Source organism: Astyanax mexicanus, chromosome 7, assembly GCF_023375975.1.
Source record: "Astyanax mexicanus isolate ESR-SI-001 chromosome 7, AstMex3_surface, whole genome shotgun sequence".
Lineage (NCBI taxonomy): Eukaryota > Metazoa > Chordata > Actinopteri > Characiformes > Acestrorhamphidae > Astyanax > Astyanax mexicanus.
Window position 1 is genome coordinate 5,302,826 of NC_064414.1, and position 15,302 is coordinate 5,318,127.

General features: G+C 38.0%; 1 protein-coding gene across 2 annotated transcripts in view; it reads right to left on the reverse strand.

Moving 5' to 3' along the window:
- Window positions 1–15,302, reverse strand: part of gfra1a (gdnf family receptor alpha 1a) — a 123,560-nt gene that overhangs the window by 105,919 nt on the left and 2,339 nt on the right. For both annotated transcript variants that reach the window (XM_022685163.2, XM_022685162.2), the window contains exons 2-3: window positions 14,435–14,737; window positions 10,484–10,567 (exon numbers count right to left, since the gene is read on the reverse strand). In XM_022685163.2, the coding sequence (XP_022540884.1) occupies window positions 10,484–10,567; window positions 14,435–14,737 (387 nt within the window). The remainder of the gene's footprint in view (window positions 1–10,483; window positions 10,568–14,434; window positions 14,738–15,302) is intronic.

The window sequence follows — 15,302 nt, forward strand, 5'->3', positions numbered from 1 at the left end:
TCTGAACAGAATTCAGTATATTTAATATACCTCAACTCCACAGGCTTTGAGTCAAGTGTGCAATGATTAGCATAATGCTAATTGATGTGGTACAACTCTATGATCCATTTGATTTCAATAGTCAGAATTTACTTTTTCCAAGTAGACCAATATTGGTATCTCTTTATTGGATGGTCCATTATAGATGCCTCATAGATGCTCAACTATCATTCTCTGATTAATTTAACCCTACACATAACCCTAACCCGAACTCTACACTACAGTGCCTTAAAAATATTCATACCCCTTGAAACTTTCCATATTTTTTTAAAGTAAGCCAAAAGACACAGTAAACATGTGGACAAAGGTGCTCAGTTCAAATGAGACCAAAGTTAAACTTTTTGGCCATTTTTTTTTCAACAGGGACAAGAAAGCTGGATAGAGGTGATGGGAAGATGGAGCTGATGGAGCTAAACACAGGCCAATCCTAAAGGAAAACCTGTTGGAGGCTGCAAAAAACTTGAGACTGCGGTGGGACACCTTCCAGCAAGGTGTACAGACAGAGCTACTGGTATGGAATGGTTTAAATCAAAGAATATCATGTGTTAGAATGGCTCAGTCAAAGTCCTAAAAGACCTAAATCCCATAGAAAATATGTGGCAAGACTTGAAAATTGCTGTTTACAGATGCTCTCCATCCAACATGGCTGAGCTTGAGCTGTTTTGCAAAGAAGAATGGGTAAAAATCTACCCTAAAATACAGAGAAAGGTTGTTCTAAAACCATGTATATTTTGTCACTTTACAACTACTTGCTCCTTGCTTTATGTTGGTCACATAAAATCCAGATAAAATACATTTAAGTTTGGGGGTGTAATGTGGAAAATTTCAAGCGGTATGATAACTTTTTACAAGCACTGTATTTATGTCACTGTTTTAAATCAGTTATACACACAGTACTGCCAGCTTCCAGCCCAGGATATGTTTCCAGGGTGTTTGAATGGGCAAAATACTGAATTATGCCTTGTCATCAACTGGTATCCCTAGCAATGCTAATCTGGGGCAATGCTAACAATGATATCTGAAGAATGTTTAACTGGAAAGCTTTTGAATAGCTGATGTCTGAGGGATAAATACTGCTTACAATTGCATTTTGTGATTTCTGAGACAATATAGTATAGTATTGTATTTTCCTAAAAAGCAAAACGGATGAACGTATTGTATGTTTATGTTTGGATAAAGCAATTCCATGCTGACACTATGTCGGACAAACATTCCACACAGGAAAAAAAAGCACTCTGGAGAGGTGAAGAAGCGGCAGAATAATACAGAAGCTCATCTTTATTCATAGTTGTGCTTCCTCAGATTGTTTGATGTCCTCGTCCTTTTCTTACCACCCCGTAATTTAGGCAATTTCAGCCCAGCCAACTCAGGCAGTTCAGCAGACTGGCTATTACACTTTGTGTCACATTCTCTTTCCAGACCCATTTTTCTCAAAGGGAGCTACTGAGCGGTAACTGACAATTGGCTGCCGTTACTGAGGACTTTATCAACAAACTCCAACAATGCCACGCCGCATATCACTCTCCCTGGAAACACCAACATTTCCATTCCTCCTTCTTCAGAACCAATCGTGGCCTTGTGGGACTCTATGTTTTCCTGTGGTCGGCCTCTGAAAGGCTTTTCGCCTGACTGTGCAGCGAGAGATGCTTCAGCTTTTCCAGCTGGCTGGATTTAGAAGGGTTGCGTTGTTGAAACGAACATGTGTGAACGGAAGTATGGAGAGAATTCAGTCTGTTTGATAGAACTAAACACTTGACACTATCTCCCCAGGCTTTGAGGCAAGTCTACTGTCCAGTCATTGCCATAATATTATATAAAAGTCCAAAAAAGTTCCCATAGCTAATTAAAAAACAAGATAATAATTGAAACTTAAGTGCAAGTAATCTTTCAAATGAACATTGAGTGAAAACCAATCCACTTTCTGCCTTCCTTATTGCTTCAAAATGATAGAAACAGCAAAACTTTGGATTGGAATGCCCTTTAATGCTCTTTCATGACATTTACTGTTTCAACTTTTTTCAAATGTGTAGACAAATCTCCATAGCAGCATTGCTTATGGTCACATTTCTATTATTTTTTGCTTCAGTAAAAATGTCCAGCTTGTTTAGATTTTTTATTATTTATTATATAAAGCTCTTTGAAAAATTAAGAAACCACTTCCTGAATTTTGCTATTTATAGGTATATGTTTGAGTAAAATAAACATTATTGTTTAATTCTATAAACTACTAACAACATTTTGCTAATAATGCAAAAAAAACAAGTTCATATTCATAAAGATTTAAGACTTAAGGTTTAACTGTGGTTTTTAATCACAGTTGTCATGCATCTTGCCATCATGTTCTTCTCCACCAGTCTTACACACTGCTTTTGGATAACTTTATACCTTTACTCCTGGTGCAACAGTTCAAGCAGTTCAGTTTGGTTTGATGGCTTAAGATCATCCATCTTCCTCTTGATTATATTTCAGATTTTCAATTTGGTAAAATCAAGGAAAAACCATCATCATTAAGTGGTCTCTTATATTTTTCCAGAGCTGTATGTAAGGCAAACATTTATTTGTATGTTTTCCTGTGTTCGACCTCTGGATTGCTTCTCAACTGATTGCGTAGCGAGTGATTCCTCAGCTTTTCCAGTTGGCTGGATTGGGAAGGGCTGGGTTATTGAAATGGGCATGTGTGAAACGTGAAGGAACAGCGAGTGCTCATGTGAGAGTGAGTTGTGTACTGTGTGTGCGGTTGAGCCTTTCTCGCTTTTGTTGTGCTCTCCTCTTGGTCAGAGGCTAATGGTGTGCTGGTAATATTGAGTCAACTGCCATTTCACAGAGAGAGAAAGAGAGAGAGAGAGAGAGAGAGAGAGAAAGAAAGCGGCAAAAGTGGGCGAAATGGATTCTGACTGGCTCCTACATGGATCAGCGCTTCACAACGGAAAGTAAACTGTGTGTAAAAAGAGGGGGAAGTGCTTTATCACTCTCTCTTACAAAGATAGATAGTGCACACATCCATAAAAATGGACCAAACTGTGGACAGAATTCTGTCTATTGTTTAGAACTCAACACTTGACGTACAAGGTAACTAGGTTTTGAGCCAGCGTATGATGATTAGCACAATGCTACAATTGGTGGGGTATACGTTTTAATTACTTGTTAGCTACATTAGCATTAAAGCTCCAATTCAAAACCACTAAACATGCTACCCATGCCTGATTAGGAACATTAGGAAATATTAGGAACATTAGGGTAAAGGTACAGAGTGTATCACAACACTTCCCTTCCAATGGACAAACACACCACCTTACACCACCAATAAGGCTGGAGATATCTGATAAATGTCTATGTGCTTCATGTGCTTCTGTTTTACTAGAGACGTCCACAAGAAAACATACTTTCATACTCATTTATCATATTTTCCAAAAGGAATACCATAAAGATAATGCCCATTTCCACTGATTCCACAGATAAAATGACATTTTTTCCCCATACACACAGCATTTAATATATTTTTTGCACTATAAGGTGTACTTAAAACACTTAACTTTCTCCAAAAACAGACAGTGCGTCTCATAATCCAGTAAGCCTCATATATGCATTCTACCAGTAAGGTATTAAGGAGCAGTAAAGCCACTCTGCAGAAGTACAGTGTTATAAGGGTGAGTTTCAGTGAAGTTTCTCCAGCACCAAGGCTGAAGCAGTATTAGCATTAGCTGCTAACTGCAGTGCTAGCTCTTTCCCTGTTCAAAGGTGAGTATATCAAAGTGTAGCCTGTTTTTTACTGTGTTAAAACCAGCTACAAGGGATTAACCGCTAGCTGATAGCACCCTCTCTTCCCGAAAGACTCAGGATTCCTCAGTTTAGCGCTGTCGGGTGACATTTACTAGCGCTAAGTACTGCTAACCATGGCTAGCATTTCGTAAATAAACGAAAGCACTTTGCTCATCCAAATAAACTGTTTTCAGGAGAGAAATCTGTGTAGATTAACATCCAGTGCTCATTTATAATTGAAAGGATTTTAGAGTTTAAGAATTACAGTTTTGTTAATTAGCAAGACCTGCTGAATTACAAGATAAAAATGGTAAAACTATTGTCCCTTACTATTTTCACTTTAAATGCGCCTTATAATTCTGTGTGCCTCAAGTATGAAAATAGATAAGAACATAGACGTTCAGTGATAGTGTGCCTTATAGTCTGTAAAATACAGTGTTTTTACATTTTTGGAGTAAAATATACTTTAGAAATATTTCCATATCAAAACATATTATTCACATCCAAATCTATATGGTACAATATTAAAATCCGTCTGTAAATACAAAACTACATGCATCTACCTTGAACTGTTAATGCAGATTAATGTAAAGCTTAACCTATCACATTCTAAAGTTTAATAGGACTTTTAATCTGAAATACAAAATAGGATGGCCAATCAGAACAGTGCTCATTTACTTACTTAGAGTATATTTACAATACCACCTTTTCTATCCTGCTACCAATCCCAAAATCATTGAAAAGCAGCTGATCTATGAAAGCCCCACAGTCTTACAGCCTACAGTACCTAAAGGATCTGCTGTCACATCTTGGTGTCAGACACCACAGGACACCCTCAGAGGTCTTGTGGGGTGGTCTTGGTATGCAGCAGTCAGTAGTTACCTAAAATGATCTAAGGAAAGAAGAAGGACAACTGGTGAACTGATGACGGGGTCAAGGATGCCCAAGGCTCAGTGATGTGACCTCACAACATAGTAGAGTTTATGGATCTGCTTTAGTTATCGTCTTGGTGCCAGACACCACAGGACACCTTCTGAGGTCTTGTGGAGTTCATGCCTCAATGGGCCAGAGCTGTTTTGACAGCATGAAGTGGTTCATCATTACGTGGAGGGCTACAAAAAAATCTGTTTTGGAAAATTAAGTGTAATGGGATGGAGTGCTACAGACAAGTAGCTCTCCAGCCCAGAGGGTTGTTGAACCCAATTGCGGAACAGTCGATCTCAAAGCAGGAAACCCCAAGAAGAAAGGAAAAAATAAAAAAATAAATTAACACACTGCTCCTCGGGTGGGATCGAACCCATGCCGCCAGGGTCGCAGACCAATAAACTACCACTGAATTGGGACACAGCTGGGGAAAAACACCCTTATAAGGAGATAGGGAGCCCAGGAACGGGTGAAAACTAAAGTTACGCCGAGCCCGACAGAGAGAGAGGGGAGGAATGTAAACAAAAGCTCACGAGAGAAGCATTTTATTTATTTATTTATCTTCATTATCGTTCATTATAGTTCAAAACCACCTATTGCTGACCCCTGTTCTACATCATATTAGGCAGTTGGTTTTAATGTTATGGTTAATTTGTGTAAATGATGGCTGTTTTTGTGCATTAGAGAAAAAAAAACTCTCTCTCAGAATAATCTGATCTAAACCCTCTGCAGTGGTTTCTGAAGTAAAGCTCGAGCTGAGCCAGGTGAATAGGATCTGAGCGCGCCTAAATTTAGCCTCCATTACTTCACCACAGTCGTTTACATTTCAGCCCATTACAGAGCGGAGGTACGTCTGCAAGACTGCAGCTGTCAGACCACTTGATCCACACCGGTCCGTCTTCCAACCGACCAACTTGACCTCTAACCCGGGAGCACTCCGACTTGTTTGTTTTACTGGTTTTGTGGCATGACCTGAATAATGACAGTAAAGACTCCGTACGGAGAGGAAGCCTCTGAGCATTCAATAAAGCCATTTAATTGAGTGGAAAACAGACATCAATACAGTGGAGGAGCTGGTGAGAGACTCAGCGGGCATACAGAGAGGAGACTGACGAGGCACTCCTACTGACTGAAAATGCTCCAAAACACAGGCGGCCTCACTTTACACTCGTACAAAACAAAGGGAATCGGTGTAATATTTAACAAAACACCAATACACAGTATTGCTCAATACTATCTACCTGGATAACATGAATCAAATGATTCAACTCTCTTGGGATAAGACCATCATCACCCTATAATGCAGTTAAAACACAGTGCTGTGCTCATCACAGGATTTAGGCGCCTAAAAACAACAGTATTATACATCATTTTTGATCACTGTAAAACCAGTTAAACAGGTAAACATGACTCCCCCGAGAAGATCCTTAGGGACGATTTAATGAACACAGATGTAACATCATTAATTATTATTTTAGTGTTGTTTGTATTTATTATAATAACATTTTTTTACACTGTTTTTTTAACATGTTTTACACTGACATGCCAAATGTCATAGGAGAGGAACAAATACCACGCAGTAATAAAGCAACTATCAACTTTAATAAGTCAAACTGGGGGGATGGGCGAGTCTTAGGGAGTTTAGAAGGTCTATGTTTAAAAAAAAAAAAATATATATATATATATATATATATATATATATATATATATATATATATATATATATATATATATATATTGATATTTTATGACATGTCCCAAACATAAACAATACAATATATCACAATATGAATAATTACTGTATGTTTACAGCGACAATTCTAGCCAGATGCTGCTGGCCATGATCATTACAACCTACTTAATCTGTCCAATGTGGTGTCATCCCATTACTGCTATCCCATGACTTTTGGTATGTCAGTTTATTGAATAAAAAAAAAGAAAAGTTTAAATTTGATTATACGGCACATCATCAGGAGATCGTTTTTATTTGCTGAATAAAATCAAGACCTTTTCATTATATTTGTATACATATACATATATGCTTTATTACTATTCTAATTACTTATCCTGCTTTCTCTATTGTCCAGGGAAACTTTCTACTAGATTGTGGAACATTTCTCAGAAGATTCGATCGCATTCAATGCTTGGGTGTTTATATCCCTCTAGCCCACACCTGAGTATAAATATAATCACGTTTTCATGTTTATCTCAACCAGTATACTTAGTCCTATTCTATTGGCAATACTACGCCACAAGGATCCAATAGAAAACATGATCTTTGTCAGCAATGGTGCAGCTTAAAGGGGCACTAAACTCCCTCATCTCAAATTTTAAAAAAGCTAAAAATTGGGAGGGGTAGTTTGGGAGGGGCAGTGGGTGATGTATGGGTTTAGAGGCAGTGCAGGAGGGAGAGCTGATTGGCTGAGCTGCAGCAGCAGCAGTGTGCCTCTGATAGCAGTGAGACGCAGATGGTTGGACGTTAGCAAAGAGGCGGTATTATTAACTGACTGATCTGCATATTATATTAAAGTACACAGAAACATTATCCACGTCTACAGTACAGTTTGACCACAATAAAATTACCACAATAAAAGCTTTTTTAAAGATTAAGAAAGCTTTATAAATAATTTAAGCAGGACTAGTATGTTTTATTACTTTAAAGGAACACATTTCAGCTATTAATGAAAAATATATATATGGTTTAAGCTTTAGTGGCTCTTTAAAGTAGCTATTTTATTCTACTGTATCAATGTTCATTGAACTAATCGAAAAACAAATAAATCATAAAAATAAAATAAACCAATTTCCAAAAACAGTGCAACAAAGCAAACCTATTTTCTCCCATCATCTCCCAACGGAGTCATAAGCAGCAGCAGGAGGCGCTCGCCAGAGGCCTGTAGCCTCCAGACACTGCGAGTGTGATGTGCCCTGTCTCTGACTGCGTCTGCCTCGTAAATCCCTTTGTAGGAGAGGGATTGATGGTCCGTGGGGCTGTCTCTTAGCCGCGCAGTGCAGCCGTCAATCAAAGTAAAGAGCTTTTCAATGGGGAATAAGGAGCGATCTCTGATTCTGAGCACTTTTCCCATAAACCTCTCTGTTCTCACAGCCCCGGAGAAAGACGGGGAAAGGTAAAAAATAGCGAGGTGCATGTTATTTTAATTACCGTACTGTTTACTCGCTGACTCCGGACCCCTAAGGGGAGCTCGAAACAGGCTCTGTGATTGTTTCGCTTTCATTATTTTGACTGACGTGACTTACGTGTGGCATTGAATTTAGTTTAGTTTTCATTTCTGCTTCTCCAGAATGTGAACAAAACTTGAGCGATTGTTTTGAAAGTGAAAGCTGGGATCCTCCTCAAACTTCGGAGTCAATGTAAACGTAAACGTAGATATGTTTTAGTGACTTTTGACCAAAAATATGTCAAAGTTAATAGTTGAACTTAACTTTTAAACACAGAAGGACTGAACACAACCTCTGGTTTTCATATTTAAAGGGCAAATATCACAGATTTTAATATAACATGACTTTCGTTGATGCTCAACTGACATTCAACTAACCTTCAACTGAATGTCTATTAACTGCAAGTTATATTGCAACCATATGTTTAATGTAAATGATTCAAAATAGAACATAACCCTACACCTAACGCTAACCTTACCCCTTAATCAACCATAAAATCTAACCCTACACCTAACCCTAACCTTAACCCTTAATCAACCATAAAATCTGACCCTAACCCTAACCTTAACCCTTAATCAACCCTAAAATCTAACCCTACACCTAACCATTAATCAACCCTAAAAATCTAAGCCTAACCATAACCCTTAATCAACCCTAAAATCCAAGCCTACAACTTACACTAACCCTAACCCTTAATCAACCATAAAATCTAACCCTACACCTAACACTAACCTTAACCCTTTATCAACCCTAAAATCTAACCCTACATCTAACCCTAACCTTAACCCTTAATCAACCCTAAAATCTAACCCTACATCTAACCCTAACCTTAATCATTAATCAATCCTAACATCTAACCCTGCACTTAACCCTTAATCAAGCCTAAAATCCAAGCCTACAACTTACACTTACCTTAACCCTTAATCAACCCTAAAATCTAACCCTAACTTTAACCATGAATCAACCATAAAATCTAACCCCACACCTAACCCAAACCTTAACCCTACATCAACCCTAAAATCTAACCCTACACTTAACCCTAACCTTAACCCTTAATCAACCCTAAAATCTAACCCTACACTTAACCCTAACCTTAACCATAATCAACCCTAAAATCTAACCCTAACTTTAACCATGAATCAACCATAAAATCTAACCCCACACCTAACCCAAACCTTAACCCTACATCAACCCTAAAATCTAACCCTACACCTAACCCCAACCTTAACCCTTAATCAACCCTAAAATCTAACCCTACACCTAACCCCAACCTTAACCTAAACTTTATGTCTAACCCTATAACTTACCCTAACCTTAACCCTCAATCAACCCTAAAATCTAATCCTTCACTAAACCCTAACCCTAACCTAAACCTAAACTTTAAATTTAACCCTAAACCTAATGTTAAAATGTTAAGATTAGAGTCTGGGTTAGAGTTGGCTGTTGGGTTACATTTAATAGACATGCAGTTGAATGTTAGTTGAGCATCATCAAATGAACCATCCAAGTAAAGTGTTACAGGATCTATTTCTTTCTTTAATTGCAGTTTAGTGTCTGTGTTAAACTTTTGCACAGTACTAGTGCTGTCTCTGAGAATGAAAATATAAGTAAGCCATCTCTATACTGTATGCTAGACAGAGCAGAGCGGGTGACTTTGCATTTGAAGTTTCTGTTGGAACTCCCTGAACGCTGCCTTCAAGCGTTGGTTATAAACTTGAGGTTCATTTAAATCTTGTCAGTCTGACTGCCTCTCTCTCTTTCTCTCTTTATCTTCTCTCCCTCTTCTCTCTCTCTTTTTTTTCTCTCTCTTTCGCTCTTGCTCCCTCTCTCTCCCTCTCTCTCTCGATTACTCTCAAGGACAACATTTAGTCTACTTGAGATGGCAACTCAAAGCTCCCTGCGTTTGACTTCACTTGCTTCCGTTAAACCTTTGCTATCACCATATGCTGTGAAGCACCTTAGACAGGGCATTAGAACTGGAGTCGTCCCAGCGGCTGGATTTACTGCACAGACTACACAGAGAACAACACTTCCACCTAGAGGCCGCCCGCAGACCCACACGCAGAGAATCCAGAACCCAGCCCAGAGCAGATCCCACATCTCAACGCTTTACACAACAAACTTGCACTTGGGTCATGCCAGCCTCGGTCAATCTCCAGGCTGAACTTTCTTTAAGGTGCTGAGGTCAGACCTTATTTAACGGCTCGCTGAGCGCTAACCGCGGACATGCAGAACTATATCTCCCCATGCAAGAGATCAGACACAGCATGCAGTCACGAGGGGGGTTGGGGTTGAAGTAGGAAAAGGATGGGGGGGTGGAGGAAAAGAAGAAGGAGAAGAAGGATGAGGAGGAAGGAGTGAGGAAGGAAGAGAGAGAGAGAGAGCGCAAACATGAAAGTATGCCCAATAACCAATTAACATTAAAAATCAAAACATAAATATATATATATATATATATACACATATAAAATATCAGACCGCTACAGTATTCCCGTGTGAGTTCTGCAAGTGGAAAAGCAGTTTGCCGTAAAAAGCTTTAGGCACAATAATAAATAATTAATTAAACCATCCCAGATCCTACCTGAGTAGATGGGGGCCAGTCGGAATAAGTCTGACAGACGGCTGTTCACCGGCTCGTACGGAGAATCCTCCAGAAAGTCGTTTCCTGTTGAAAAAAAAAACAGAAAAGATGTTAATTCAAATAAGTGAAATGACCAATGAACAATAGGGCTGGGCGATATGATACCATAAAACTATTAGAATTATTCTTAAGATATGCTTAAGAGAAATGTTGATATACAGATCTGGAAAAAATAAGAAGACACTTAAAAATGATGAGTTTCTATAATTTTACCAAATTGAAATCCTCTAGAATATAATCAAGATAAAAATGGATGATCGTAAGCCATCAAACCAAACTGAACTGCTTGAATTTTTGCACCAGGAGTAAATTCATAAAGTTATCCAAAAGCAGTGTGTAAGACTGGTGGAGGAGAACATGGTGCCAAGATGCATAAAAACTGTGATTGATTTCTGAACTCTTAAAACTTTATGAATATGAACTTGTTTTCTTTGCATTATTTGAGGTCTGAAAGCTCTGCATCTTTTTTGTTATTTCAGTCATTTCTCATTTTCTGCAAATAAATGCTCTAAATGACAATATTTTTATTTGGAATTTAGGAAAAATGTTGCTTTTAGAAAACAATGTTCATTTTACTCAAACATATACCTATGAATAGCAAAATCAGAGAAACTGATTCTGAGACACCTGCAGTTTTGCGATTTTTGTGAGTTTCAGAAAAATAAACATATTCATTCATATATTTCAACTTAAAATGAAAAAAAAAATATATATATATATATTGTTAAAATATCATCTCGTTCTCGTCTTGTGAACAGACTATCACAAGAATATCAAAATCTTTTTTTTCGTGTCTCGTCTCATGTCTTGTGAGATAAGTGTCTCATCACACGCCTAGTGACTAGACAAATAAACTGAACTGGATTGTGTTATGATGTCATGATGGCTAAATAAAGTCGCCATGCTGCTTGCTTTAATTATGATGTTTCATATATTTTCAAAATAAAAGTTTCAAAATATTTTGCATGATGATGCATGTTATTTATACTGAACTAAACACCGGTGGTAACCTAAATAGAGTGGGGGTGGGGGGGCATATTATGATGTTATATTTTTTTAATACCTTGTATAGTATAGAATAGTTTCAAATATATTAAGGATATATTCACGGTATGTTGCCCAGCACCTATGATAAACCCCTGATTTCATGGAGTAAACTGTCCCTGTTGATCTGCCTGAGGGGAAAACAGCTATTTGGGTCATTCACTCGTGGCTCTGCTTTAGACTGTTATTTAGGTGGCCAGTTTCAGGTTGATTGAGCAAAGAACAGCCAACCCCCCATTTGAAGCTGAAATAAACACTGGGTTGGATGCAGCACTTTAATAGAATGCTATTGGTTAGTTTCCTAGACATGGATAGATGTAGACTTTATTTTCCTTTCGTTCGCTTGAATAATCTCTATTCAAAATTGCTGTGTACTCCAAGACTAGTGTTAATCTCCTGGGTTTCTGGACAGGATTTAAGTCAATACCTGGGCTATATCTCATTTTTTGTTGTTAATTTTTTTTATTGGGGAGAGAAAATGGTCTCAACAATAAAAAAAAACAGAAAAGGAGAGTAAAATAATAAATTACATAAGATTTCTGATAAGACCAATAACTGAATACCAGCTTCTTATAGTTTTTTTTTTTTCTGATGCACAATGCAATCTAACACATTTTTTTCCATGAATAGCAATATATACAGCTCTGTATATACAAAAAAATAAGAGGCCACCTAATAATGATGTTTTTCCTTGATTTAACCAAACTGAAAACCTCTGGAATACAATCAAGAGGAAGACGAATGATCACAAGCCATTAAACCAAACTGAACTGCTTGAATTTTTGCACCAGGAGTAAAGCAGCATAAAGTTATCCAAAAGCAGCGTGTAAGACTGGTGGAGGAGAACATGATGCCAAAACCAGGGTTATTCCACTAAATATTGATTTCTGAACTCTTAAAAGTTTGTGAATATGAACGTTGCATTACTTGAGATCTGAAAGCTCTGCATCTGCACACTGGAGAGCTAAATCAAGGCAGAGAGATTAAACTACTTCACATCTGATTAATACTATGACTAATGGATGGTTTTACAGATGAGCTGGGCTGATGGCAAAGGCCAACTTGGGGTTGAATTTTGAATGTGTGCCAATCACAATCATACAATGGAAAGAGAATGTGTGAGTGAGGTGTGTGTATGTCCAAGCAAATAGGAAATAGGCCATTGGCACAGGCTTCATAGTCAACATTTTCATAGGTGGATTAACTAATGGTTGTGTAGGTCTTATTTAACACATACTGGGTAAACTACGGAATTGGAATAATCTGTAGTCTATATTTTGGATGCATTTTTGGATCATTTATTTTTATATATTTTTTTATTTTATGTCATATTGCAATGTTTACGCTAGGATCTTTTTGCGTATCATTGTACATAGTGCTGCAATAGTGCTGCAATGCAGGAAAGAAGTGTGGCAGGGAGCCAACAAACGGCAGGTTTAAGTTCTTTTTGACATAATTAAACAACATAAAGCATTCAGCATTACTTTGTATGCTTGGTATCAGTTTACTCAGTGTACTATCGTATTTTTCACACTAGCACTGCTGGAGCAGCATTAGCATTACCCGCTAACCGTGCTAGCTCTTTTGCTGTTCAGAGAGGAGTATATCAGACTGTAATCTGCGTGCTTACTGTGTTAAAAGAAGCTACATGGGACGAACCACTAGCTAATATCACCCTTGCTTACCGGAATACTCAGGGTTACTCAGTGTACCACTATCTATGGTGCGCCTTATAGTAAAAATATGGTACCTCAAACTTCACAAACTGAACGTTTTCCAGCTCAAAGATATGAGCTGTACAGGACCAGGATAGTAACGTTATTTAGCTTAATTAGCTTAATTAGCCATAGCCTGTGTTGGTTAGCAAAAGATTGGCTGCCTTTCTCTGTGTAATTTTCACTCACACTTGATCTATGATGGTTTCCGTAATTTGCTATGGTTTTAATTAAAAGTAGCACTGTCAAATTGCTGAGTGGTGTGTTTTCTCATGCGTTGACATGCTTTATGTTACACTGTGAATGTTATTATTAACTATAAGACAGAACTTAAGAATTTAATGATTGCTAGTTTAATCCAGCTTTGTCTCTTGTTTCAACTCATTGTCTTTCTTCTGCAACAATGATTTAAAATTAAATGCCCTCTGTGGAGTTTTGTGTTATGAGTTATGTGATTTCATGTTCTGTTCTGAAGCAGCGATGGCTTTGATTTATCAAAATTAATAAAAAACCTACCAAAAAATACAGTTTTCTGTATTTGGGTTTCAGCCTTTCGCCAAATGTTTTATTTACTTTACTGCCTTTATAGCCCTTTGAAATGACATTTCTCTATAATCCAGATTTCAGTGGCACTTAGCATTTCTGCATGTGCACAACAAAACTCCTGTATCTCTGCACCCAGGCCTTTCACGATAATTACACGATAATATATATTTTATAATTGTGATACTGTCTATTGTGTTTATTTGTGTTTTTTACATATATATATATATATATATATATATATATATATATATATATATATATATATATATATTTCAGTGAACTTTTTTCATGCAATGCTCCAGACCAATGCTCCAATAACTGCTACTCCATAAACACAGTGTGGAGTTCTGCAGTAGGTGAAGAGAAAAATATAAATTTTCCAAACTATGATTAATTAAAATTTGTTGTCTTTAAAAGAATAAAATTGCTTCGTCATGGTATTCCATTATCATTGTATCAGTGGCATTTAATGGTCTAAAATTGACAATAATATCGTTTATCGCTATCATTTCTAAACTAAATTATCTATAGCAAAAGCATTCATTTAAAAGATGAAGATGATAATGAAGATGAAGATAAAGCGCACCCTGCAAATGCTGGTAGATCCCCCAGTAAATGCGCAGACAGTTCTTCTCCTTCTTCATCCCCCTTTTACACCTGCAGTTGTACAGCGGGCTCTGCTTCAGCGCGTCCAAAGCACTGCGGCACTCGTCCCTGGACTCCAGGCCGGCCACCCCGCTGGAGTTGCTCTCCCTGCCGGCCACGCACTGCCTCATGGTCCGGTACTTGGTGCTGCACCCCTGCTCCTTCAGGCACAGCTCGCTGGCCCTGACGCAGTCCAGACGCCCGGCCGCGGCGAACATCGGCTCCCCTGCCCACAGCAGCACGTCTGCGGAGTGGAGAAACCACAGGTTCAGCCTTATGAACCATCCATAACTCACAATAACTCATCATAACTCATTATTATAACACAATATTACAAACAAAGCAGCCTTCATTTCATCTCCCTGTGGTAAATAAGTTGTTTTTCTCCCCCCTACCCCCCCCAAAAAAAAAGCCAAGCACCGAAGACGAGTGCGTGCGTTTGTCTGCACATGAAGGGATTAGACCACACTCAAGCTGCTTTAAAGATTAAAAATATCAACGCCTGGAGATTTTTACTAAGCAGCACAAAGAGCTTGCTCTCACTGACAATTACAAAAACACAATGGAGGTTAATGTGAAGGCCGGGCAAACAAGAGATGATAGTAAAAAAGAAGAATACACATCCTTCCTTTGCTTTGTAGAGCTTTATAGCAAAAGAAGAGGAAAGGGAGCGTATATATGTGTGGCAGTTTATGTGTACTAAAACATACATGACTGGGAAAACTCAAAATAAGCAGATTATTTTATTATTTATCTCCATTTTATAGTTTTAACACTAGCTACATAAAACATTCAGTCTTCCAGTGAAA